The 26855-nt window shown below is 47.9% G+C and overlaps 3 protein-coding genes and 1 long non-coding RNA gene across 10 annotated transcripts in view; 2 read left to right on the top strand and 2 right to left on the bottom strand.

Annotated features, from left to right (window-relative positions):
• The window catches only part of LOC119567716 (butyrophilin subfamily 3 member A3-like), a 122107-nt gene extending 96822 nt beyond the window's left edge, over positions 1 to 25285 (top strand). For all 7 annotated transcript variants that reach the window (XM_043528195.1, XM_043528205.1, XM_043528200.1 and 4 more), the window contains one exon: positions 24131 to 25285. In XM_043528195.1, the coding sequence (XP_043384130.1) occupies positions 24131 to 24654 (524 nt within the window). In that variant the 3' untranslated portion in view covers positions 24655 to 25285. The remainder of the gene's footprint in view (positions 1 to 24130) is intronic.
• LOC102936186 (butyrophilin-like protein 2) overlaps positions 1 to 26855 on the top strand; it is a 1677894-nt gene that overhangs the window by 233138 nt on the left and 1417901 nt on the right. The window contains 4 exon segments of the mRNA XM_043528084.1: positions 19068 to 19088; positions 19534 to 19554; positions 21240 to 21260; positions 21693 to 21713. Coding sequence (XP_043384019.1) covers positions 19068 to 19088; positions 19534 to 19554; positions 21240 to 21260; positions 21693 to 21713 — 84 coding nt within the window.
• The window catches only part of LOC114020220 (butyrophilin subfamily 1 member A1), a 1361724-nt gene that overhangs the window by 141213 nt on the left and 1193656 nt on the right, over positions 1 to 26855 (bottom strand).
• LOC122462873 lies at positions 22140 to 24589 on the bottom strand. The gene is made up of 2 exons (XR_006285754.1): positions 24450 to 24589; positions 22140 to 23093 (listed from the first exon to the last, which is right to left on the bottom strand). It is a non-coding gene; the product is annotated as an uncharacterized LOC122462873 (long non-coding RNA).

Here is a 26855-nt window from a genome sequence, read left to right as displayed (position 1 = left end):
GGTTGCACAGGGGCAAATCCATGAAGGGACTTGGTGTTGCAATGCTGAGCATCACAGGGCCTAATTTGTAGGCAACCAGAAAATCACATTCTGCAAAGCTGAGTCAGGTGCTGAACCCCCTAGACAATGCATGGGCATCAGAGGCACCTTACAGTGCAATTCACAAAAGCCAGCACACTGGGCGGGGAGCCATCTACGCTAGACAAGGGGAGATGCTGACAAGAAGAGAGGGGTGTCCTAAGCCCTGCCCCTCTCACCGACAGGTGCCTAAACTGGGGCTGCAGAGGGGCATCTGTCTCTGCTTAGCCACCCACAGACGGGAACCCAGCACCTGATGTTCAGTGGCTCTGGCACCTGAGGCGTTTCTTGCTGGAATGAGGTAGGCACCTGCCTCGCTCCACACAAAACGTGAGTGTGGGGGTGGGGAGAAGGTGGAGGTGGGTTTTGTGATCTCACCTGCCTTATAACTTTCACCCCCATGGTGAGAGCACTCAGCTGGCACGTGGGAGATGCAGGTTCAACTCCACTGTCTAGAGTAGCTCACGAATGTGAGTACCAACCTCGGGCAAACAGTTACAAACCAGGGTACAAACCCCACGTTAGGTATCAAATGTGAACCCCTCAAGCACGAGAACAGCCTGAACATGGAGTTATAGACAGTCCCCTTGGGTTCTCTGGTCTATCTTGCCGCTTTTCTGCCTCCTCCCCTGCTGCATCTCTCCGCCCCCGCTGCTGGAGCTGCCACATTCCCAGCAGCAGAGTCGGGGGAGCTCCTGGCCTCAGGTGTCTCTGGTTAAGGTCACCAGCTGCTCTATCCTGGCCATACAGAATGGTGGAATATGTGGAACAGCAGACAGCCTCTCCCCAGCCTTGGAAGAACCATTAAGAGAAACCTTCCCACCCCAAGGCAAAGGGAGCAGGAGGTGGCAGCCCTGGAGGGAGAGACTCTTATCCAGGAACAGGGAGAAGCATCCAGGAAAGAGCCCCCCTCAGCCCAAGGCAAAGGGATGTGGCAGCCCTGAGGGGGAGACCTCTCCATTCATGTCTCCAGAACCCACCTGGTCAGAGTTAAGGGGGTTTGGATGCTGGGCACTGAGAAGGTTTCTGTTTACTGGTATGAGTGTGTATCCCAGACCTGGTGAGGGCCACCGGACTGCAGTGAGGGGAACCCAAGTGTTGCCGGCACCCAGTGCCGAGAGGCAAAACAACAGCTTGAGTTGGTTCATTACCCGGTGTGCTACACCCAATAATCACAACGGGGTGGAGAAGCAGAAAAGTTTATTTGAAGCTTCAAATAGGTACAGGGAAATTTGAATCTCAAATCCTGTACACAGAGCAGGAAGTTACACAGGCTTTTATACATCCTTTTTCCCAGCATACTTATCCAATAGCAAGCTGCCCCAAGTATCCATATAGCCAGCCAAACCAGTTCCCTGCTAGTTCCCTGATTCTCTGTATCATTTGTTAAACTATACATAAAGCTGCTTTATTCAGCATTGTTCTTCCATATCTGCCCTGTTTGGCCTTGCTTAGTTTCAGGCAGTCTGACTCTGCAGCATATTGTTGCAGATTCTCAGCATAACTGCTGTGTGTGCCTCCAGGCAGGGGGGGCCAAGGACACTTGGGCCTAGTACGCAGAGCTGCTGCGAGTGCCTCCAGGCGGGAGGGGGGGCCAAGGACACCTGGGCCTAGTGCGAGGGGGCTTCATCAACACTCGTGGTCTTCCATCCCCTCGAGTTACCTAGTGGCCCCACAGTATGCCAACATTTTTATGGCTGATTTAGAACAACGCTTCCTCAGCTCTCGTCCCCTAACGCCCCTACTCTACTTGCGCTATATTGATGACATCTTCATCATCTGGACCCATGGAAAAGAAGCCCTTGAGGAATTCCACCATGATTTCAACAATTTCCATCCCACCATCAACCTCAGCCTGGTCCAGTCCACACAAGAGATCCACTTCCTGGACACTACAGTGCTAATAAACGATGGTCACATCAACACCACCCTATACCGGAAACCTACTGACCGCTATTCCTACCTACATGCCTCCAGCTTTCACCCTGACCACACCACACGATCCATCGTCTACAGCCAAGCTCTGCGATACAACCGCATTTGCTCCAACCCCTCAGACAGAGACAAACACCTACAAGATCTCTATCAAGCATTCTTACAACTACAATACCCACCTGCGGAAGTGAAGAAACAGATTGATAGAGCCAGAAGAGTTCCCAGAAGTCACCTACTACAGGACAGGCCTAACAAAGAAAATAACAGAACGCCACTAGCCGTCACCTTCAGCCCCCAACTAAAACCCCTCCAACGCATTATTAAGGATCAACAACCTATCCTGAAGGATGACCCAACACTCTCACAAATCTTGGGAGAAAGGCCAGTCCTTGCCTACAGACAGCCCCCCAACCTGAAGCAAATACTCACCAACAACCACATACCACACAACAGAACCACTAACCCAGGAACCTATCCTTGCAACAAAGCCCGTTGCCAACTGTGCCCACATATCTATACAGGGGACACCATCACAGGGCCTAACAACATCAGCCACACTATCAGAGGCTTGTTCACCTGCACATCCACCAATGTGATCTATGCCATCATGTGCCAGCAATGCCCCTCTGCCATGTACATTGGTCAAACTGGACAGTCTCTACGTAAAAGAATAAATGGACACAATCAGATGTTAAGAATTTTAACATTCATAAACCAGTCGGAGAACACTTCAATCTCTCTGGTCACGCAATCACAGACATGAGGGTCGCTATCTTAAAGCAAAAAAACTTCAAATCCAGACTCCAGCGAGAAACTGCTGAATTGGAATTCATTTGCAAATTGGATACTATTAATTTGGGCTTGAATAGAGACTGGGAGTGGCTAAGTCATTATGCAAGGTAGCCTATCTCCCCTTGTTTTTTTCCGACAACCCCCCCCAAGACGTTCTGGTTAAACTTGGATTTATGCTGGAAATGGCCCACCTTGATTGCTGTGCACATTGTAAGGAGAGTGGTCAGTGTGGATGAGCTTTTGCCAGCAGGAGAGTGAGTTTGTGTGTGTGGTTTTTGGAGGGGGGTATGTGTGGGGGGGGGGGGGGTGAGAAAACCTGGATTTGTGCTGGAAATGACCCACCTTGATTATCCACCTTGATTATTATGCGCATTGTAAAGAGAGGTTTCAAAGAGAGATGGGCTATTACCAGCAGGAAAGTGAGTTTGTATGTGTGTGGGGGGGGGGGGGGGGGGGGAGGGTGAGAAAACCTGATTTGCTGGAAATGGCCTACTTGATGATCACTTTAGATAAGCTGTTACCAGCAGGAGAGTGGGGTGGGAGGAAGTTTTGTTTCATGGTCTCTGTGTGTATATAATGTCTTCTGCAGTTTCCACGATATGCTATGCATCCGATGAAGTGAGCTGTAGCTCACGAAAGCTCATGCTCAAATAAACTGGTTAGTCTCTAAGGTGCCACAAGTACTCCTTTTCTTTTAAACCCTTCATTGACTGCCCTTAGGTCCTGTACCAGCCGATACGTGCCATCAGGCTTCTGTATGGGTAGAATGGGAGTGTTCCAGGCTGACTGACATTCCCGGAGAATACCATACATTAGGAATCGATCTATAGTTTCCTGTAACCTTCTCTGGCTTCCCTCTTGATTGGATACTGTTTTACTTGCACTGGGCCTTTCCCTGGTATGAGCTGAATAGTAATGGGGGGTCTGGTGGGTGGCCTTTCCTGAATCCCTGATGCCCACACGAGGGGGTACACCTCGTCTTCCCACGGGCTCCATTCTGGGGCTTGAATGGCTGAGGGCTCAACTGCAAGGGTCATGATCCATGCATTTCTCAGGGGGTAAGGTAAGGGTTATTTCATCCTCAGTAAAATGCAGGGTGGCACCGAGGCGACAAGTAGATCCCGTCCCAGCAGAGGCGTTGGACACTCAGGGAGGTATACCAGCTTGTGGGATATAGTCCTGTTTTCCCAAAGCGCATTCCACTGGGGCATACACTGGGCACTTGGTGTCCCTGCCTGTGGCTCCCACCACAGTAAGGGAATCTGCTACTGGCAACTGAAGGGGTCGATTTTACGGCAGTTCGGGCCGCCTCCAGAGTCCACTAAAAAAATCTATTTCTGAGCTTCCCACCGCATCTTTACTCGGGGTTCCGGGGGTAGGGTGGTCCGTCTCCCCTGACACCCCTATTCCTGCTCCACCATCGCCATCATAGGGGCACCCCCACTTTTCTTTCCTCTTTGGGCACTCATTTTTCCAGTGTCCCTCCTGTCAACACAGGGCACTGGTTGCGACCCAGTCGTCTCTCCTGCGGGCCCGGACGGTCGCGTCCACGGCCCCTTCCTCCCCGGCCACTTCTCTTAGTGCCGGCCTGTACCGCTGTTACCATCAATCTCACTTGCTTTCTCTCCTTCTCTGTCTCTCTCAGACTATAAGCTCGGTTTGCAGTCTCTAAGATTTGTGCCATGGTCATGCCCATTAAATCCTCCTTTTTTGTAACTTTCTCTTAATATCAGGGGCTGCTTTGCTCGTAAAAATTCCCCTTAATAATTTGACTCAGTTGCCTGATCATCGGGGTCTGCATTAGTGTTCTGTAGAATGGTGTCCCGAATACGCTTGTAGAAAGGCCCCTGGGCTTTCTTTTAAATCCTGCATTACTTCATATGGCTTTGCCCAATTATTATGTCGGACAGCCGAGTGATGGAGTCCATGCAAAAGCAACTCCTTATAGGAGGTAAGGCGGGTCATATCCCTTTCATCATTTGGATCCCACCTGGGGTCTGCTCGGGGGACTTTACAAGGTGTGGGTGTAGGGGCCGAAGGGGACACCGGCTCTGCCATTACAGTGGGGGTGGGGGTCTGGGGACTAACATTAGCTGCTACCGAACCAGTCAGAGTCAGATTACAGTGCTGTAAAATATCTGGTCTAGTACATAAAGTCAGAAACAAATGCAACATACATATGTTCATTCCATTTACCCATTCACTGACAAAACAAAACTAATTGGAGGATCGTTGTTGTAATTAATTGACCCTCCTGGTGGCCACCACTCCTGGTCCTTAGTTGATATTGAGGCCAGTCAACTGTACAGAATTGTTTTTAATTGGCTCTTAGTCATCGGATCCACACCAAATACCTTCCAGTTTGCTAGAATGCCACATCTAGGGGCGTACACCATGCCCTAACCCCTGAGCTCTGTCCCTGTCCCATACCTACAGGGTAACTCTGGGCGTCCCCAGGTTCCAACAGAGCATACAATCCGGATTTCAAAAGGTTCCTACCTTATCCAAGGGACCGGTTCTTCACCGTGGGCCTGCAGCTGCTCCTCCCCCATGTGTAAGGGACTGGTTCTTTCACTGCTGTCCACAACTGCTTCTCCACTATTTGAGTGCGTGCACCGTTGTGCCCTCCGGGGTCGATCAAATCGCGTCTCCTCCGAGGCCCCGGTGAACTCACCGGTGCGCACTGGGCGTCGGTTCTCGCCGCAATCCTCGACCTCCAGGAGGGGTCCGGGCAAGGCTAAATTGCAGCCTCTGGCCCACCCAGGGACGCCAAAAAGCTGTTGCCGGCACCCAGTGCCGAGAGGCAAAACAACAGCTTGAGTTGGTTCGTTACCCGGTGTGCTACACCCAATAATCACAACGGGGGTGGAGAAGCAGAAAAGTTTATTTGAAGCTTCAAATAGGTACAGGGAGATTTGAATCTCAAATCCTGTACACAGAGCAGGAAGTTACACAGGCTTTTATACATCCTTTTTCCCAGCATACTTATCCAATAGCAAGCTGCCCCAAGTATCCATATAGCCAGCCAATCCAGTTCCCTGCTAGTTCCCTGATTCTCTGTATCATTTGTTAAACTATACATAAAGCTGCTTTATTCAGCATTGTTCTTCCATATCTGCCCTGTTTGGCCTTGCTTAGTTTCAGGCAATCTGACTCTGCAGCATATTGTTGCAGATCCTCAGTATAACTGCTGTGTGTGCCTCCAGGCAGGGGGGGCCAAGGACACTTGGGCCTAGTACGCAGAGCTGCTGCGAGTGCCTCCAGGCGGGAGGGGGGGCCGAGGACACCTGGGCCTAGTGCGAGGGGGCTTCATCAACACTCGTGGTCTTCCATCCCCTCGAGTTACCTAGTGGCCATGCCCCAGTGTCCCCAACACAAGCATCCGAGCCCCAGGATCCCCAGATAATTCAAGCCTCTGGGACCGGAACAGAGCCCATCCACTGCTCCAGTCTTGGGGTCCCTAGGCACATTCTTTGGGGACTCTCCCCCTATCTGAGGTGTGAAACCCGCTGCCTAACCCCCTGGTGTAGAGCTGAACCTCCAGACTCCCGCGTGCTTAAACGCACCATCTCCCAGAACTCCACGCCAAGGTGAGAGCCCGCTGGTCTCAGCAGAATTCCCTCCGGAGGCGCGCAGTGGTTGTGAAGCATTTGGCTCTGTCTGCACTAGACAGCAAAGCACTGCCTGTGGGGTCACCCGCGAGCGCTGGGGAGAGAGATCTCCCAGCATTCCTGGTAAACCAGGTCGACGCTCAGAGCCTGGGTACACTGGTTCTTTACAGCGCTCAAACCTGCTGTGCTCGGGGGGGGGGGGGGGGGGGGGGGGGAGGGTGATTTTTCACACCCCTGAGCCAGCAAGTTACTGCGCTGTGAATTTCCAGTGTAGACAGGCCCCTTCACACACACAGAGACTCTTTGCTCACGTCCAACACACTATTGCTCTTTCTCTTAACCATATAAAGCACAAGAGCGTTCAAATCACATCGCACAAATGACCAACCTAACTGCAGTGCCCGTCACTAGCTCACCCTTCCCTTGGGAGTCCTGGGGGGCCATCTGGGCTCAGGAAAAGCAGGCAGGGCCCCCGGCCTCATGAGGCTGCTGCGTGCTGGCGGACTTTGCTCTCTCCTTGTGAGTTGGAGACAAAGAGCGGGATCCATGAAGGGACTCAGGTATTGCAATGCTGAATGTCACCACATCTAAATTGCAGCTCCCTGGAACATCACTGGAACGCCACTGAGCCACAAAGCCTGAGTTATGGGGAGATGTAAGTGCCTTAGAAAGGGATCCACAAAAGCCAGCATGCTAGGCAGGGAGCTGCCTAAGCCAGTTGATGGGAGATGCTGAGCAGAGGGGAATTGTATAGGGCAGGGGTGGCCAACCTGAGCCTGACAAGGAGCCAGAATTTACCAATGTACATCTCCAAAGAGCCTCAGTAATACGTTATCAGCTGCCCCCCTCCAGCCCCCAGTGCCTCCCGCCCACCAGCAGCCCCACCAATCAGTGCCTCCCCCTCCTCCCCATGCCTCCCGCCTGCCACAATCAGCTCTTTCAAGTGTACTGAAGGCTCTTGAGGGGAGGAGCGAGGGCATGGCAGGCTGGGGGGCGGGGAAGGGGCAGGGGCCTTGGGGAAAGGGGTGGAGTGGGGGCAGGGCCTGGGGCAGAGCAGTGAGCCCCCCCGGGCACATTGGAAAGTTGGCGTCTGTAGCTCCAGCCCTGGAGTCAGGGCCTATGCAAGGAGCCGCATCTTAACCCCTGAAGAGCCACATGAGGCCCGAGCACCACAGGTTGGCCACCCTTGGTACAGGGAGTCTAGGCCCCTCACTCAGCTTTGTGCATTGCAGGGCTGTTCCTGTGACCCTCTAGTGCCCGGTGTCTCTTGATAAATGTTGTCTCTGATGTCAGGGCCAGCCTTAGGGGTGGATGGATGGGTGACCACCCAGGGGCGCCGTTCTATGGGGGGAAACCTCTGGTGCAGGGTGCCCCTCCTCCCCCTGCTGCTCTGCTCCCCTCTGCAGCCACCACTGCTCCTGCACCGCCCCCCCCCCCCCCCCCCACGGAGCCACCCCTGGCCACCCTGTTCCTGGGAACCTCCTGTCTGCTGTGCACAGTGGTGGTGGGGGGGGGGAATGATGTTGGGGTGTCCCCATCCCCTGCCCATGTACCCTGTCTCTGCTGAGCTGGGGTGGGGAGACAGGAGTCTCTGCTGCTGCTTCTGGGTGAGGAGTGGGAGCTGCTGCTGTCTGAACCAGCCTTCAGACTAGTGAGTGCTGAGCTCACACTCCCCTGACACTGACACTCACCCTCTCTCTCTCTCTCCCCAGCACACACTTGTATTATTTTTGTTACTTCCTGTTGAAATGAGCAAGGCACCTACCTGTGTTCTCTGTAATTTTATTCTTTCAAAGTTGGTTAAGGATTGCAGGCCTGTTATTTAGGGGGTTTTTTTTTGACTGGTCTGTGCATTTCACAATTTTATTTCTCTCTTATGCTTCAATTTAATTCTTTGAGGAGTGAGTTCTAAAATGCCTAACCTGTCCTGGCTGGAGTAATTCTCATTATTACTTTTATTAGCATGTTGTGCTTTGTCATTCATTACTTAGAGTGGTACAATCCACTAACAGTATCCTCCTCGAATGTAAATTTAGCTTGTTCTCACCTTAGCAGTGCCAGGTTTTTTTAAAAAAATAGCTAAACACATAACTTTAGACACTGTGCAGATGCAGGCTGCTTATTTACAACGGGTATTTTTATCTGTAAAATAACTTAAAATTCATACAAAAATAAAAGTTCCAAGTCTGATACTAATAGCAATAATGGAGTCAAAAGTTAGTGAGTCACGTACATGACTGTGATCAGTAAACATAAATGCCAGAATAATTAGAAAAATAAATTCCCGTTCCTAATAAAAGAGAGAAAAACCTGAATCATGTCTGTTAAAATTAAGTAAATACATTTTTAGTGGTGTGAAAAACAATTAACTAAAACAGAGAAGATAATGGCAGTAACACAGAATGTGTCTGTTAGAGAAATTAAGCAGATTTTAATCGGAGGTGAAAGTGGGCTGGTACAGGCCAGTACGGCGTACTGGTAAGAACCGGCTGCCGATGCCGGCCCGTACATGGCCAACGTTAAAGCACTGCTGGGGCGGCGCTTTTAACATTGCTGCCCCTTTTGTTTGCCCGTACCGGCAGGGCCAACAATGGGGGGAAGCAAAAGGGGCAGCTGCCCTGGGGGGGCCCTGGGAATTTAAAAGGGCTCAGTGCTCCCAGCCGCTGCGGCAGTGGTGGCCATGAAGGGCTGGCTGTGGGAGTCTGGTCCCCCGCCCTGCCCCTTCCACCCGAGGTCCTACCCCTTCTGGGGGCCAGAGACACCCCTTGCCACCTTGCCCAGGAGGGACCTGGCATAGCAGTAAATCCTTCTACTTACTTTCACCCCTGCCTGGAATCACAGTTAAAGTTTCCTCCCCGCCCCCCAAAATCTGAAATGGTGCTCTTGGTGAGCCATGAATGGCCTGAGGGCTGTGGGAGGGCCATGGGCTCTGGCAAGATGCAGCCCCCGTGTGACAGCATGAAACCCTCAAATTAATCTCCTATCTCCTCATCTTGGAGTCACAGCTCTCCCAAGTCACAGCTCCAACTAATTCCTCCACCATTTTGTCTAGCTACACCTCACACCAGGAATACAGCTGGGGTGGATACAGATCATTTCCCAGTGACTAGTGACAGCCCTGTGGGGGCAGAGTTAAGGGTGCACTGGCCTGTACCGTGACTCTGTATTTCTTGGTTTTCAGAAGTTTGAGTTTTGTTGAACTCAGACCAGGTGGGGGAGATAAAATCTTTTACGGGACCAACTCCTGTTGTTGAGAGAGACGAGCTTTGGAGCGACACCGAGCTCTTCTTTAGGTCTGTGTTGCTGGAAAGCTTGTCTCTTTCCCCAACAGAAGTTGATCCAATAAAAGATCAAACATCCTCCACCTTGTCTCTCTCATAGGCCGGGGCCAGCACGGCGGCAACAACAGAGCAAATCACTTCTGATGACCTTGCTGTTTTGGAAGGCCACGATCTTCAGTGGGAAACTGTCACTTTATGTTCACAAAAGGGGCTTTGCTGTTGGTTGGGGGGGGGGTGTTTTTTTGCCATTTAGTTTATGATATTCAGCAAAAGCTTTTCTCTTTTTGAAATCCTGACTGGACTGAGAGTCCGCTGTTCAGGTGACCCAGTTACCTGAATCCAGGCCTGATTTCAGAGAGAATCTGCTTCCTGCTTTTGCTGAGTCTAATAAACTAAATGGAACCCCCCCATACACCCAAAACAACCCCCCCCCGCAACAACAAAGCCCCTTTATGTTAAATAAAGGGGTTGGACTGAGGCAATTTCCAGTGTTACTTTCACTTTCCCCGGGCGCAGGCTGCGAGCCGAGCGCACGTTTATCAATCGGAACAAACCCCCGTTTCTGTTCACAGCCTTCCCCGGAGAAGCCCTGAGACAAAACTGCAGCTCCTCGCTCGCCAGAATGAGCTGAGCCGCATCCGTGACCGCCGGGAACAGTCACCGAGCATGGGACTGTCCCAGCCAGAGGAGAGAAGTCTGGCCACACCCGGGAGATGTTAAACTTCTCAGAAGACCCAACCAGGTGGGTTAATTTTGCTCCAGAAGGACTGTTTCTAACGTCTCATGCTCGGTCCTTATTGCGTGGACAGATTATTCAAAACACAAGGAGTAAATAATCCTGTGAGAATTTGTTTCTCTCTTTATGGGAATTTGACAGTGCATCTACATTCAAAGTGATGGACTGTCACATACATTGCGGGTTGTTTTCACAGCAATGTAACACGAGACTTTTACAGCTTGTTGAATTCGTCATGTCTTTCTTTTGCTGAATTTTATTGAAGAGCAGTGGGCCCAAGACTGTTCTTGGGGGAGATTTGTAACTTCCGCTATTTTGAATACAGGAAATTTCCTGCACCAAACCCAGCGGCCATCAGTCTAGTTTTCTGCCTCTGCTCTCATTGCCGTTTTCTGCCTCTTGACTGCGGGGCGGGGGTGAATCCTTTTGTTCTTGTAAAGAATACAATTATGCTCACAATCAATCAAAGCAGAAAACTGCCTCCTTGTCTCCTCCTGAGCTCAGTGGGAAGTGAGCGTGCGCCTCAAGCTGATCCTGTGTTCAGGAGTGTCACTGAGCAGGGACTTCAGGCCAGACTGGAAAAGGGAAACGTGTACATTGTGTAACAGATTATCTCCTGCTGTGTGAAAAGCCATTCAAGGGGCAATATCATGAAGAAACCTATTGGAGTACAGCTATTTACGAATGGTCATATTGTTGTGAAATTATGTTTTTGTTTAAAACAATTTGCTTATTTTTCAAATTTCAATCACGTATTATTGAACAAAAAATTAGATTTTAGTGTTTCTTTTTTCAGTTTTCATTTTTGCTCCCTTTTCTCCTTTGAGACAGGATAAGGGATGAGCGAATAAAATGTTTTTATTCCATTTGATTAGGGTTTCTCATTTTGAATCAACTTGAAATATTTTTTTTTCATTTAGCATCATTTCTTTGAAAAATTAGAAACATTAAAATAATAGGAAATCATCAGTTTTTTTAAAAAAAAGTCTAAAAGCCATTTTCTATTGGAAAAAATCATTTTTGTTCAAACATATTGAACCAGCTGCAGTGTTGTCAACTCTCATAACTTTTTGTGATTTTTACTTTAAGTTTCACAGTATTCGGTAATTTTCTGAAAGCCCTAATGCTCTAGTTATGAGATGATGTGAGAATCTCAGATTTCATTTAAAGTAAAAATGAATTTCTAGCTTTTATGGTTGCAGGGCAAAGTTTAAGATTAAGACCTGAGTGTACAGTCAGGGCTCAGAAACCAAATGGCAAAAAATAGGAACTCAAAATGTATTTTTTAAAATATTGATTTTTTAAGTCAATCACTTATCTTTTTTGACCCAATTGTGATTTTTTTTTCAATTATGTGTGTGCATGATGGGGGGTGGGGGAGGAGGAGGGAGGAGAGGATTTTTTTGGATTGATTTTCATAAGGAAACAAACATGGTAAAGCACAAAACAACCACAACAATTTACAACTTCCATATGTTCCCAAATACCACATTCTTCATGGATGCGCTAATAAAATTAAGCAATTATGCAGTTTTACAGCTTATCAAAGCTACAAGACCAGACAATCATAGGCATGGGAAGCAGGGGCGTGGGGGGTACTACAGCGTCCCCAGGTTTTACATGGGGCTCCACTCCCGGTCCCGGGCCTGGGGCTCCCTTCCTGGCCCCGCATGTGGGGAATCCACTCCTGGCCCCATGTCCGCCACCAGCCTCAGCCCCTTGACCCCTGTCTGTGTCCCTGCACTCCTGGAGACACAGCCCTGGTCCCAGCCCCAGCTCTGAGGGGAGGGGGTGGAGGCCATGGAGAGAGGTAAGGGGGGCACGAGGTGAAAAGTGTGGGGGCAGTTTCACTGGCTTTCAGCACTTTAAAAACTGTTCAAGTGCCACTGCAGACAACACAAGAATCTTTCTCTCTCTCACACACACACTTTCTCCTTCCTTAAAACTTTTTTCTCCATTGATGGAATTACTGCCAACTTCTCCACTGCTCTGATTTTTTTTTTTAATGTGGATTTTGTAGAGATGGGAAAAAATCAGGCCCATAAAGGAAACACATTTTCAATTTTAATGCAATGGCTGTTCTCACTCCAAATATGAAAGAGTTCACTTAACAATACATTTGTTCCTTTTTTATTTACTGTGCCCTCTTTACTGTTTGACTTTAACAATTTAATGTTAGTCAGTGTTATGCTCACTATGGAAAGTTTTTTCCTCCTTCTTTCTGTTTTCTAGATCAAGTGACAGTGAAGAAGATGAAGGTTCTCTCATTCTGCCACAGCTCCAGAGCCAGCTCTCCTCTCCCCGGGTTTATTGTTTTCTTCCTTACTTCTTATGTTGACAAGATGGAATCAGGTAGGAATCCGCACTGTGTCTGCTGTATCTTAGGGGATTAATTTAGGCCCCTGATGTGCCTTAACAACATGCTTCACTCAAAGTCAATGTAACTACTCACAGTGTATAAACTTCACCCCACAGCAAGATCAGCACCTTCATTATTCAATTTGTGCCCTGATTGTGTTGCTCCTGGGTTATTTTATTTGCTCCTGGGATAGTGCACAGGTCTGTTTCTTCACACAAGTATTTTTAAAAGATTGCAAAGATGCCCAGGGAATTTGATGGACACTTATTGAAGAGTTTAATAATAACAATAAGAAATAAGAAAATCAAATAACTTAGTGGGTTTCAGATGTAAAAAAAAAAAAATAAGAGCCATAATTTGAGACGAATGTGCACAAAAACAAAAGAAAAACCAGAATATAATGATGTTGTGTGACTTTTTTTAATTGGCCCTGTTAGCTAATCCATATATTTTAGGTGTCGTATACACTGTATTATTAGGCATTATATGCACAGTAGTCCCATAATATACATATGAGAGAGAGAGAGAGGGAGGGAGAGAGCTGGGAAGTTAACTTGAATGTTTTATGTTCTCCCCACAATTCTGTTCACCAATATTGAATATCCCACTTTACAATTCTGAAGTTAGTGTTCACAATAGAAAATAGGAAGTCTATCAAAGCCATGAATGGTTTGTCCTAGCATTGTTTGGGATGTACCTCTACACCCACCTGGTTTGGAATGTGGTATCCAAAAAAAGGGTTAAGGAAGGTACAGAACAACAAGTTAAGGAACTGGTGGGTTGGGTTTCAGGTGATGTATAAAGTGCTTTTTCACTTGTAAACAGCCATGGTATAAGTGGGTTGGGGGGGGCATGCTGTGAGATAAGAATTGCTTCCCAGGAGGAGGGTATGGATGTCTCCTTTCCGTAGTGCACCGTTTTGTCTTTACGCAATAATGTTCACAAAGTTTGGTTATTTGGTCTCTTGAGCATGTGAAGTATTGAACCATAATAGCCCCCAAATTGGCTCTAGCAATATGGCTATGTCTCAGGAACACCTTGGTGAAAGAACACCAAATATGGCTCACCAACCCTACCCTTATTCCTGCTGAGGCCCAGCAAATTTCATGGCAATGTCAGTAAGCGTGTCAATTTGAGAGCACTTAGAAAAACAGGCTGCTGAATAGTAAGTTTCTCTCAACTATACACTGAGCATGTCCATTCTCAGCTCGCTGCCTCAGTTTCTCTGATGTGTGACTGTGACATGGACTGAATAGACCTGTCCTCAGCTTCTCACCCCATGTCAGCACTGTGTGCCTCTGTCATGCACTGAACCTACCAACTCTCACCTTCCCACTCTCTGTCCCATGATCTGTGCCTGGGTCATGCGCCAAGCTTGCCTGTTATCCGCCCCATGCCCCATCTCAGTGCTGTGTGCTGTGCCATACACGCAGGCTGAGTATTCTTATAACAGAGCCCCAGTCCCCCTGCCCATGAGCCCTGCTTTCTCTTAGGCTTTCAGGCTGAAATGTTCCATGCCAGGTGTCTGTCCCTGGCTGAAGTTTTTGGAAAGTTTGTCTGAAATGGAACCTCTTGGCTGTGTCCTTCATATCAAATTGCCATTTTCCTCTGACCTGCTTTTTGTTATTGTTGCTGTCCTGGTGCAGTTCCAGCAAAATTCACAGTGATTGGACCTGATCACCCTGTCACTGCCATTGTGGGTGAGGACATTGTGTTACCCTGTCACCTGTCCCCCCGGATGAGCGCTGCAAACATGGAGGTGAGATGGTTCCGCTCTGAGTTTTTAACCATTGTGCACCTGTATCATGGTGGGAAGGATCAATATGAAAGGCAGATGCCAGACTATCAGGGAAGGACAGAGCTTCTGAAAGCCGGACTCACAGATGGAAATGTTCCCTTGAGGCTTCTCAATATCAGACGCTCTGATGAAGGACAATACCTCTGTTTTGTTCAAGATGATACTTTTTATGGAGAAGCCGTATTGGAACTGCGGGTAGCAGGTCAGTGCCTTGCGTCAGTTTTAGCTTTGTGTGGTCTTTCCTATTACAACAACTGTGACTCCCTGCTTGTGAAATGTTTTACAATAACACAGCGTATCTAAATTTCAGCAAACAGCCACTTTCATACTTGGGAAAATATGCTGAAAACTTTCCCAACATGTTATTAAACACATTTTCAGGATGGCCAAGACACTTTCTTGCCCAATCTTGATTGACTCCAAAAGGGGTCTTCAGTTAAGAGGGAAAGGACTTCTCTACAAATACGGCTTTCCAGTTGCTCTGCAGTCATTTCTAGGATGTGTGGCTAAGGTGGGACTGACAGACATTTATGGCCTTCTGATGGGTTGGTTGTTGCTTCGGGGTGTAGTTAAAATCAAATGGAGTGTTCTTATTTGCTGAGACTGTATAATGGTGACGGTGGTGGTGGGTGTGATGAGTTCTCCCCGGGGTACCACCTGGAACTGGGGTACAGCTGAGCCCCTGTCTCACCAATCTGGGTTCCCTCTTGCACTGTGACATTATGGCAAGCTGTAAAGCCCTCCACACTTGCACTCGCACCAACATCCAGAGGCGGGACCACACCCAGCTGTGTTCATGAATGCATCTGGCCAGGCACTCATGAACCAACAATAGCGAGGCTTCAGCCAAAACACACCCCAGCACCCCAACCTAGGACCCGCCGTGGTCAAAAGCCTGACCAGTAAAGATCATTACAATTACCCAGTTTTCCCCTCCCTCAGTGTGGAGAGGAATATGCACAAAATCTTTGTTAACTGAGCTGAGATTTTGCCCAAACACTTCTCTCAAACCAAACTGTTTTACGTAAAAAAAAAAAAGAGAGAGAGATTTATTAACTACAGCAAGATAGATTATAAATCAAAGCAAACAGATCAAAGTTGATTATTAAGCAAATAAACAAAAACCCAGTCTAAGTCTAATATACCACACAAGGTTTGAATCAAACAGTGTCTCACCCTTTTAGATAGCACAAGCAGTTTGTAGGTGTTTCATACATAGGCAGGGTTTCCATCTTTCCCACCTGGGACCAGCACTTCCCCAGTTCAAAGTCTGTACTCTTCCAGAGGTATATCCAGGAGTTTAGTTATGGGGACAGTGATGATGCCATTGGTGATGTCACTTCAATATTTTACAGTTTCTTTCATATGGCGGGAACCCCTTTGTTCCAAGCCAGGTTCCCAGCCCAGTTTGTGGAAAAATATAGGTACCAAAAAGGAATTCAGTATCATGTTATCTAGTCACATGCACTTGCATTCTTGATGAGTCATGGCAGCCATTATTCATAGGCTGTCTGAAGTGTCCCCCGGTGAGGACAAGACTTTTCCATGGCTTATTGTTTTCACTGATGGGCCATTCACCCTGTCTAGCTTCTTCACTGTTGTACCTGAAAGGCTAGTTGTGGGTGTTACCCAGAACAATAACATTTGAAATACAGATGCATAGTCAATATTCATAACTCCAGATACAAAAATGATACATGCATTTGAATAGGATTATCTTATTCAGCAAATCATAACTTTTCCATTGACACCTTATTTGACACATCTTGCACAAGATGCTGCATAATTATATCATAATCATATGCCAATTTGATTTTAAAAAAATAATTAGTGCATTAGATAGATATATTTATCAGAGTTTCAAATGTTCAGATCCTATTCAGGGATCTACGTGGTCGTATCGCCAAAGGTGCTCAGCACTCAGTTGCTCCTGTCTTGAGCCAACAATATCTCCCACTGACTCAGTGAACTTATTTTATATATTTGTTCACATTTTTATGTGTCCATGAGCACTGGGATATCAGACATTCCAGTATTCATGTATCCCTTCTACTGACTACCCGCTTGAATTAGTGCATTCTCATGTGAATAAGGGATCCCCAGACTGTCCCTCATCCCTTGTGCTTTATAAATTAATGTATGGAATTAACACCCTTATATATTTTCCCCTTAGGTCTGGGCTCTGCTCCTCTCATCTCTGTTGAGGGTCACCAAGATGGAGGGATTCGGGTGGTTTGTCGATCAGCTGGTTGGTACCCAGAGCCTGAGGTGCTGTGGAAAGATTTCAATGGGCGACATTTACCATCACTCTCTGAAAAAATATCTACAGGAGATAACAACCTGTTTGAAACAGAAACTGCTCTCATTGTAACAGAACATTCAAACCAAAACTTGTCCTGTTGCATCAGGAACACTCTTCTCAATCAAGAAAAGGAATCAGCAGTTTATATAGCAGGTCAGTTATCATCCAAATCCCACATTGAATTCACAACCACTAGAAACCAAACAAAATATAGGAAGAAAAGAACTGAAAATCTGTGGTGGATATTTCATAATCCACGTACAAACACAGAATATGGGAGGCTGGTGTCTTTCCAGGGTCACAGTTTAGGCAACTTGATCCCCTTAATTGTGAGTATTCAGACTATACACATTTTTAGAGGAAACTTTCACTCAATCCACTGATTCAGTAGGTTCCTGTAACCTTAAATTCACCTTCATGATTTTTTTGAATGTGATAAATTTTGTACTCTGGCTGGATTGTGATCTGTAGAGCCCTGTAAACCCACAGATATATATCCGCAGATACCCTCATCATTTTGGGGGGTTTGCAGATTGGATGCGGATACCAATTTTGTATCTACGCAGGGCTCTAGTGATCTATTCACTTCACCAACTTCATTACTTGTGTGAAATGTCACCTAAGTCATGTGATATTGTTTTTACTGATGTTCAATGGGACTTGTGCTCCTTAATTACTTTGGTCTGGATCCACTAGAGGACTCATTTTACCCCTTGTCTACAAACAACAGATGCACTGATTAACTAGTTAAGTGATGCCACCCACTTGTGTGAACACTTCTTGTATAAGATTCACAGTGCCCTTAATAGATTTAGCTTCAGTCAACTTTTTATCGACTTCAACTAAATGGAGATAGAGCACTATGAAGCTGATTTATGATTTAAGGTTTTGTGCATCAATTTATTTAAATTGGTGCAACCCTGATATGTTGTCAACTCTTGAACCAATTTAAGAATGACCCCATAAGAGGGTTCACTAAATCAGAGCACAAACCATGTGTGGAAAAGACACCAGGCACATTTGAAAATTCCATCCTGTTTAGATGACCGAATCACTGTGAACACAAGAAGAGCAAATGGAAATTAGTTAATTTGCGGCACAAGTGTTTGGACAAATTGTGATTATGGTTTTTCCCAATATTAGGAAGTAACAGTGGATTTTTCAGAAATATGCTAATTAATCCGGCAGTTTCTGAATATTGATTACTGTTAAGGGCCAAATCCTTTTCTGGTATAACCCTATTGGAATCAATGGGGTTTTATGAGCAGAGAATTTGCCCCGATCTCTTTGGCTCTCTGAATAGCAATGAATCAAATCAGGGCTGTGTTTTCAAGGATAAATCAGTGGTAAAGCTGTGTTGATTGGAGCCATATTTAAAATCAGTTTCTGGTCTTTTGTGTAGTGTGGACATGGCCATTCTTTCACTCTTAGCTCACACAAATCCTGCTGGGCACTATTTATGTATTTGTATGAAAAAAAAAATCTGCTTTTAGTCACCACTTCCAAACTAAGGCAAGCCCTGGGTGTTTTGTTTTTCAGATCCCTTTTTCCCGAGGGTGAATCCCTGGATGGTGGCTCTGAGTGTGACCCTGGTGGTTTTCTTTGGTTTCATTGGCCTCACTGTTTCTCTCTTTAAAATGAAAGGTAAATATCAGAGGGAGAAATATACTGTAAATAAAGGCTTTTTTTCTAATAAATAAATAAGGGCAATTTAGAAATTTAACATAAAAAGAACATGTGATCTGCTGATCTGGTCCTAAAAAAAGAAGAAGAATGCTCCACTTTTCCCCCAGCCCAGCTCCCACCCAATTGCAGCTCCACTCCCCGCCTGCCCTGCCTCCAGCCCAACTCTGCCCACAATCCCTCGCCACTCCCAGCCCTCTATTTCCAGCTCTTCCCTTATCCCCAGCTCTGCTTTCAGCCCAAGCTCCCGGACTCAGCCAACTGTGATGTAATGGAGGGGGGAGAAGGGGCTGAGACAGACGCTACTACTGGTAAGTGGGGCGCGTGACAGAAAAAGTTTGGGCACCACTGGTCTAGTCTGATCTCCGAAAGAGGAGTTTGAATAGAAATAATCTCTCAGTCTTAACTGTCATATTGATGCTAAAGAGAAATAAAACATAAGAAAAGGGAAACTCCTAACCAACAATATGGGTATTTCTGTTTAATTTTTGGGCAAACGAGATATAGAAATTGGTAAATGTCATTATCCGTCCTCTCAAAAGATTTTTTTTTTTTTTTTTTTTGGTAATTGGATCTTCATGTGGGAGTTTGTTTAAATGGTTTGGAGTTGTTTGATATTAAATTTAACTTTTACAATTTTGTTACAATACGAAACCCTTGTTTGTTTACTTGCTTTTTATTATTATTCTTTCTTGTGGGGTTTAATGTAATTGCATAAAATGTGGGGAAGCGCTAATTTGGGTAGATTTCACACCAAAATCTAATTTGAAAAACTGATAAGCAATAGAGTCACAGAGTTTAAGACCAGAAGGGAGCCCTGGATCCTCTTCTCTGATGTCCGGAAGAGGATGTTGATTTCTCTCAGCCTTTACTCTCGTATTGATGATAAAGAGAAATAAAACATAAGGAAAGGGAAACACCTAACAAAAATATCTATTTATTTCTCTCTAATTTTTAGACAAACGAGATAAAGAAATAAGTAAGTATCATTGTCCTTCCTATGACAAGAAACTTTTTGTACCAGTTTGGATTCTAATGTGGGAGTTTGTGTAGCAGTGTTTGAGGTGTTTGATTTTAAATTTCAAATTGCTGTAGTAGGAAGCCTTTTTAGTTTGCTTACTTGGTTATTATTATCAGGTTTTTGGGAAGGTGTGTGTGGGGGGGTGTCAACTTTAATATAGCTTTATAAAACATGGGGAAAGACTAGACAGGATGAATTTCACACCAAAAGTTAATTTGAAAAATTGATAAGCAATACAGTTATAGAGTCATAGTGTTTAAGACCAGAAGGGATGACTGGATCCTCTAATTCAGAGGTCTTCAGACTGTGGGGCAGGCCCCTAGGGGCACGTGGAGGAATGTTCAAGCGGGCGCATGGCCAGATTAACTCTTCTGGGGGCCTGGGACTATTAGAGTTTGTGGGGCCCCCTAGGCTCCGGGGTAGGGCTAAAAATGAGGGATTCAGAGTGCAGGAGGGGGCTGTAGATTGGGGCAGGGTGTGGGTGTGGAAGGGGGTGAGGGCTCTGACGGGGTTGTGGACTCTAGGGTGTGGCTGGGGATGAGGGCTTTCAGATGCAGGAGGGGGCTCCAGGCTGGTGCCAAGGGGATTGGAGTATGGGAGAGGGCTCAGGGCAGGAGGTTGGGAGTGTGGGGTCTGGGAGGGAGTTAGGGTGCAGGAGGGGGCTCAGGGCTGGGGCAGGAGGTTGTGGTGCGGGGCGCTTACCTGGGACAGCTCCCCTTTGGTGGTGCAGGCCCCGGGGAGGGGGGACACGTGGCTCCATGCTCTGTCCTGTGCTCACCTGCAGGCACCACCCCACACAGCTCCCATTGGCTGTGATTCCTGGCCAATGGGAGCTGTGGGGGCGGTGTCTGCAAGTCAAGGGAGCCTGTGGGACTGAGCTTCCCGGCACGCGCAGCTCCAGCCGAGCGGAGGGGGGAATGACATGCCAGCATGTAGAGCCGCCTCCCCGCCAATGCCAGGCTGGGCCAGAATGCAGGGGCTTCAGTGGCTGCAGCCCACAGCCCTGGGCTAAGGCGGCCCTGAAAAAAGATCTACAATTTTGGCGGTCTGGAGATCTTTTTGTGGGGGCCCCCCTTTACCTGGGGCCCTGGCCTGCAAGCCCTAAATCCCCTCTCTTAAACCAGCCCTGAAGAGGTGCAAGGCACGGTCCCTGCCAGCCCTCATGTGGAGAGGGGAGGGAGCCCCACCCAGTCCTGCTCTGCCCCCAGATCCTATCCCATCTGCAGCTGCGCTCCGCCCCCTGCCCCCCACTAAGCTCCGGCTCCTGCCACAGTTCCAGTCCTCCCCCTGCTCCGCCCCCAGGTCAGTTCCTACCAAATTCCCTCTCCTCCCCCAGGCCACCTCTGCCTCTAGCCCCAGCTCCTCCCCCATCCCCAGTTCCGCCCCCCAGCTCCACCTTCAGCCCAAGCACCTGTGCTGAGTCAACTGTGCAGTAATGGAAGGGGGGGCGCAGACAGATTCCATTACTGCAAGGGGGGAGTGATTGGAAAAGTTTGGGCACCACTGGTCTTGTCTGATTTCCTGAAGAAGAGACTGAATAGAAATAATCCATCTTAACTGTCACAGTGATGATAAAGAGAAATAAACCATAAAAAAAGCAAAACACCTAACAAACATTATGTGTCTGTCTGTTTAATTTTTAGGCAAACGAGATATAGAAATTGGTAAGTGTCATTATCCACACTCTGAAAAGGATTTTTTTTTTTTGTAATTGGATCTTCATGGGGCAGTTTGTTTAAATGTTGTGGAGTTCGCTGTAAAATTTAACTTCTACAATTGTGTTGTAATATGAAACCTTTTTTTGTTTACTTGCTTTTTATTATTATTCTTTTGTGGAAGGATTAGTGTAATTGTAGAAAATGTGGGGAACCACTAAAGTGGAGAGATTTCATACCAAAAGCTAATTTGAAAAACTGAGATGCAATAGAGTCACAGTGTTTAAGACCAGAAGGGACCACTGGATCCTCTTGTCTGATGTCCTGAAGAAGATGTTGATTTCTCTCAGTCTTTACTGTCGTATCGATGATAAAGACAAATGAAACATAAGAAAAGGGAAATGCCTAAAAAAATTCGATTTATTTCTCTTTCCTTTTCAGAGAAACGAGATAACGAGATAAGTAAGTATCATTATCCTTTCTCTGAAATGAAACTTTTTGTACCATTTTGGAGTCTCACGTGGCTGTTTATTTAATTGTGGTGGGGTTGTTTGCTTTTAAATTTAAATTTTAAAATTGTTACAATAGGAAACCTTTTTAGTTATTTGTTTGCTTTTTTATCATCATCATCATCATCATCATTCTTTTGGGGTTTGTTTGTTAATGTAACTTTATAAAATGTGGGGAAAGACTAAACTGGATCAATTTCACACCAAAAGCTAATTTGAAAAATTGATAACCAATACAGTAGTAAAGTAGGTAATGGCCAAAAAAATATGTCCCAGGAGGAATTCTGTGAAGGCCCTGGTGGACTATCAGCACCTGCGATGATTATCTTCCCTCCACACTGCAGAGTAGGCATGTAACTAAGCCGAAGTAAAGTGGTACCTGGGCTCTAGCTTCTACCCAATGTCTTGCCAGCTAACCTGGGTGCAAAGCACCACCAAACTTGAGTCAGAGTTTTTGTGCTTGCGCATTAAACAGGTTGGGGCAACGGCCAGGTAAGATTTTGGCTAACTCTGCAGTGAAGATCCACCCTGGGAGAGACACACACATGCAGTCCAGTGGAGGTTCTGATGAACTTATAACTTTCTTTTTCCCTCAGTGTATTAGTTTGTACAATATTGGATTATGCAATACGTGTTCAGATCTGCTCTCCTCTCTAATTATGTTGCTGGTTTTAGGGTGGAGAAGATCCGTGGCACCTATAGAAGAAGGTAATTAAAGATCATATTTTATCAATGTCCAAATATCCGTTCCCATGAGGCAATGTGCCCCTTTTTCTTTGTATATGGGAGTGGACGTGATAGTTCAGGGCAGACCTACCCAGCACCCTTCATTTCACAGCGCGTCACAAGGTGAGGTGGGGTTTGTGCCTATGTCCTATCACACCATAATGAATCCATAGCATATTGCACCTACGCTTCCTGCCCCTCCACCGCTGGCATGTGCACTGCACCCTGCAGAGATCTGTGACAGCCGCTGCCACCCCTTGTACAGAACCAGTGGGACGTGCACCTCCACAGCCACGTCTCCAGGGGGAGTTTGTTCTGTCTCCCTGTTCTGATGTGCGATCTCCAGTGTCCCTTTGTTTCTTCCTTCATCTTTTCCCCTGTGAAAAAAGCCAGGAGCTCTGCAGTGACCCCACACTGACTGGGTGAGCAGGGACTGTGTCTGTGTGAGACCCTTGCTCCTGTCTCAAGCAGAGGAACTGAGCCTTGATCACAGACAGGGGCTCCCCTGGCTCCATTATAAAGATGTAGGAAGCTCCTGTGATCACCGCTGGGGGCTTGTCTCTTTTCTCCTCTCTCCATCCACCATGACCCCAGCATGGTCCTGTCTCTGGTAAACAGGACGTCACGTCAGCCTCCCCATTACTAGCATGACCCGCCCCCTCTTTCCACCAGCCACCTATTCTGTACCTCCTCCCTAGTGGCCGATTTGCCACTGGGCCAATGTGGCCTGTGCCCAGGAGCCCCAGAACAATGGGCGCCTCTGTGCCCCAACCTGCTCTGCCTGCCCAGTGCTCCTGCCAGAGAGTGGGGTCAGGGCTCGGGGGGCTTGCCCCACTTCATCCGCCCAGCACTCCAGCCAGGGAATGGCGTTGGGGTGCGGGGTCTTGCCCTGCTCTGCAGCTGGAGCGCCAGGTGGGCAGAGCAGAGCATGCCCCTGCACCCCGGCCCCATTTCCCCAGCAGGAGTGTGGGGAGGGGGGGTTCTGCAGACAGAAGGGGTGGGGAGGGGCCCTCACGTGCTGTGGCCCAGGGCCTCACAAAACCTTAATCTGTCCTGGCCCCGCCGACACTCGTAGCTTCCACCATGAACCCCCTTCCCTTGTTTAGCCCCCTCACTCCCTGCCCCAAGCTAATGTACTTTGTGCTGCGACTGCTGCTGAGCAGTGACAATCTGGGCAGGTTCAATCCTGGTACCGTGTGGCCTGTTGCTGTCCGAGCTGTGACATTTCAGAGCAGGCCGGGTGCAGTGGGGAGGCCCCATAGCAAAGTCCAGCACAGGGTCAGCTGGGACACAGTGAGATTGAAGGTGGGGTGGGGGGAAGCTCTGTCAATATTCACTGAGTTGTACCATCTGCTGGGGCTGCCAGAGTCTCTAGTCCCCTCCCCGGGGAGAGGTGGGGGCAGGAGGGGAAAGATTCTGAGTCTCAGGCTTGGCCCAGCTGCTCCTTTCACCGTCACTGACCCGTCTCTGCCAGGGCAGTGACTCCCCCAGCCCTGTGCTGAGATCTCTGAGGTGACGGGAAAATCCTGGAGGAAGGAGATTCCCTGAGTCACGCCCCAGCTGGGGCAGATTCTGTCACTGACGCCATCAAACCCTCCCCCAGGGCCGAGCTCTGCCCCTGACGCTCTGATTCTCTCTCCCCAGCGAATGTGACTCTGGATCCAGACACGGCTCATCCCTACCTCGTCCTGTCTGAGGGTGGGAAAAGTGTGAGATGGGGAGACATAGAGGAGGATCTGCCCGGCAACCCTGAGAGATTTGACTATTGGGAATGTGTGCTGGGCTGTGGGGGATTCACCGCGGGGAGACATTGCTGGGAGGTGGAGGTGGGGGGTGAAGGATACTGGGCTGTGGGGGTGGCCAGAGAGTCTGTGGGGAGGAAGGGAGATATCAGCCGTAGCCCTGAGGGGGGGATCTGGGCTGTGGGGTGGGACTGGTGGGAGGGTCAGTTCCGGGCTCTCACCTCCCCTGTGACCCTCCTGCCCCGGCGCCGGGCCCCCAGCAGGATCCGGGTTTGTCTGGACTGTGACCGGGGTCAGGTGACATTTATCGATGCTGGTGACGAGGCCCCGATCTTCACTTTCCCGCCGGGCTCCGTCCCTGGGGAGAGAATCCGCCCCTGGCTCGGGGTGTGGGATACAGACACCTGGCTCCGACTGTGTCCCTGAGACCCACCGCAGAGGGGGAGCCGGAAATCAGCCTCTCTAGCCTCACGGACCCCCGTCTCTATGACCTTGGAAGACTCCCATCGACCCAACCCCTGGCCTCTCACCTCTATGACCCCTGGAGGCGCCTCCCCCTCCCTCCCTGCAGCCCCAGGGATGGGAGGGGGAGGGGGAGGAGCCCCTGGGGCTGCAGGAGGGGCAGAGGGGCCCTGAGGGGCAGAGGTGGGGGCTGGGCAGGGACCCAGCATGAATCAATGAGGGTTTGGGGGGTTGGGGAGAAGCAGCAGCAGCAGGGAGCGGTTTGTACAGATGTGTCCTTAGATCCCATTGGGGTCTCCCAGCCTGGGATCAGCAATTGGGGAAGGGATAAAATCAGGGAAAGAAGAGAGCAGCCAAGGGGGATGATCTGTGACAGGGAGGAGAGACACAGGAAAATAACCAGGGCTGGAAAGTGAGGGCTAGAACAATAATGAATAGAAAAGGAGAGTAGGAAAGGAAAGGGAATGTGGGCAGGACGGGGAGATTTATGACATGTTGCTAAAAGTGAGACTGTCACTCATTAATTCCCTATATTAATTCCTGGCCATTGGTGCTATTTTAGTGCCATAAAGAAAACTTTCAGAGTAACAGCCGTGTTAGTCTGTATTCGTAAAAAGAAAAGGAGTACTTGTGGCACCTTAGAGACTAACCAATTTATTTGAGCATGAGCTTTCGTGAGCTACAGCTCACTTCATCGGATGCATAGCATATTGTGGAAACTGCAGAAGACATTATATACACACAGAGACCATGAAACAAAACTTCCTCCCACCCCACTCCCCCGCTGGCAACAGCTTATCTAAAGTGATCATCAAGTAGAGCCATTTCCAGCACAAATCCAGGTTTTCTCACCCTTCCCCCCGCCCCCCCACACATACAAACTCACTCTCCTGCTGGCAACAGCCCATCCCCCTTTGAAACCCCTCTTTATAATGCGCATGATAATCAAGGTGGGTCACCTCCAGCACTAATCCAGGTTTTCTCACCCCCCCCCACACACCCCCCTCCAAAAACCACACACACAAACTCATTCTCCTGCTGGCAACAGCTCATCTTACAATGTGCACAGCAATAATCCAAGTTTAACCAGAACGTCTTGGGCGGGGGTTTGCAGGAAAAAAACAAGGGGAGACAGGCTACCTTGCATAATGACTTAGCCACTCCCAGTCTCTATTCAAGCCCAAATTAATAGTATCCAATTTGCAAATGAATTCCAATTCAGCAGTTTCTTGCTGGAGTCTGGATTTGAAGTTTTTTTGCTTTAAGATAGCGACCCTCATGTCTGTGATTGCGTGACCAGAGAGATTGAAGTGTTCTCCGACTGGTTTATGAATGTTATGTCAAGAATTATAACATTCATAAACCAGTCGGAGAACACTTCAATCTCTCTGGTCACGCAATCACAGACATGAGGGTCGCTATCTTAAAGCAAAAAAAACTTCAAATCCAGACTCCAGCGAGAAACTGCTGAATTGGAATTCATTTGCAAATTGGATACTATTAATTTGGGCTTGAATAGAGACTGGGAGTGGCTAAGTCATTATGCAAGGTAGCCTGTCTCCCCTTGTTTTTTTCCTGCAAAACCCCCCACAAGACGTTCTGGTTAAACTTGGATTATTGCTGTGCACATTGTAAGATGAGCTGTTGCCAGCAGGAGAATGAGTTTGTGTGTGTGGTTTTTGGAGGGGGGTGTGTGGGGGGGGGTGAGAAAACCTGGATTAGTGCTGGAGGTGACCCACCTTGATTATCATGCGCATTATAAAGAGGGGTTTCAAAGGGGGATGGGCTGTTGCCAGCAGGAGAGTGAGTTTGTATGTGTGGGGGGGCGGGGGGAAGGGTGAGAAAACCTGGATTTATGCTGGAAATGGCTCTACTTGATGATCACTTTAGATAAGCTGTTGCCAGCGGGGGAGTGGGGTGGGAGGAAGTTTTGTTTCATGGTCTCTGTGTGTATATAATGTCTTCTGCAGTTTCCACGATATGCTATGCATCCGATGAAGTGAGCTGTAGCTCACGAAAGCTCATGCTCAAATAAACTGGTTAGTCTCTAAGGTGCCACAAGTACTCCTTTTCTTTTTATAAAGAAAACTGTTCTCAGTAGCTGGGGATCTGCTTGCCACGCTGCGGTTATTAAAGCTCCTTCTTAGCTCTTTTTACTTTGCTAC

This window comes from Chelonia mydas, chromosome 14 (assembly GCF_015237465.2).
Source record: "Chelonia mydas isolate rCheMyd1 chromosome 14, rCheMyd1.pri.v2, whole genome shotgun sequence".
In the NCBI taxonomy this organism is placed as follows: Eukaryota; Metazoa; Chordata; order Testudines; family Cheloniidae; genus Chelonia; species Chelonia mydas.
The sequence above is the reverse complement of the archived record's forward strand: the minus strand, read 5'-3'. Positions and strand labels throughout refer to the sequence as shown.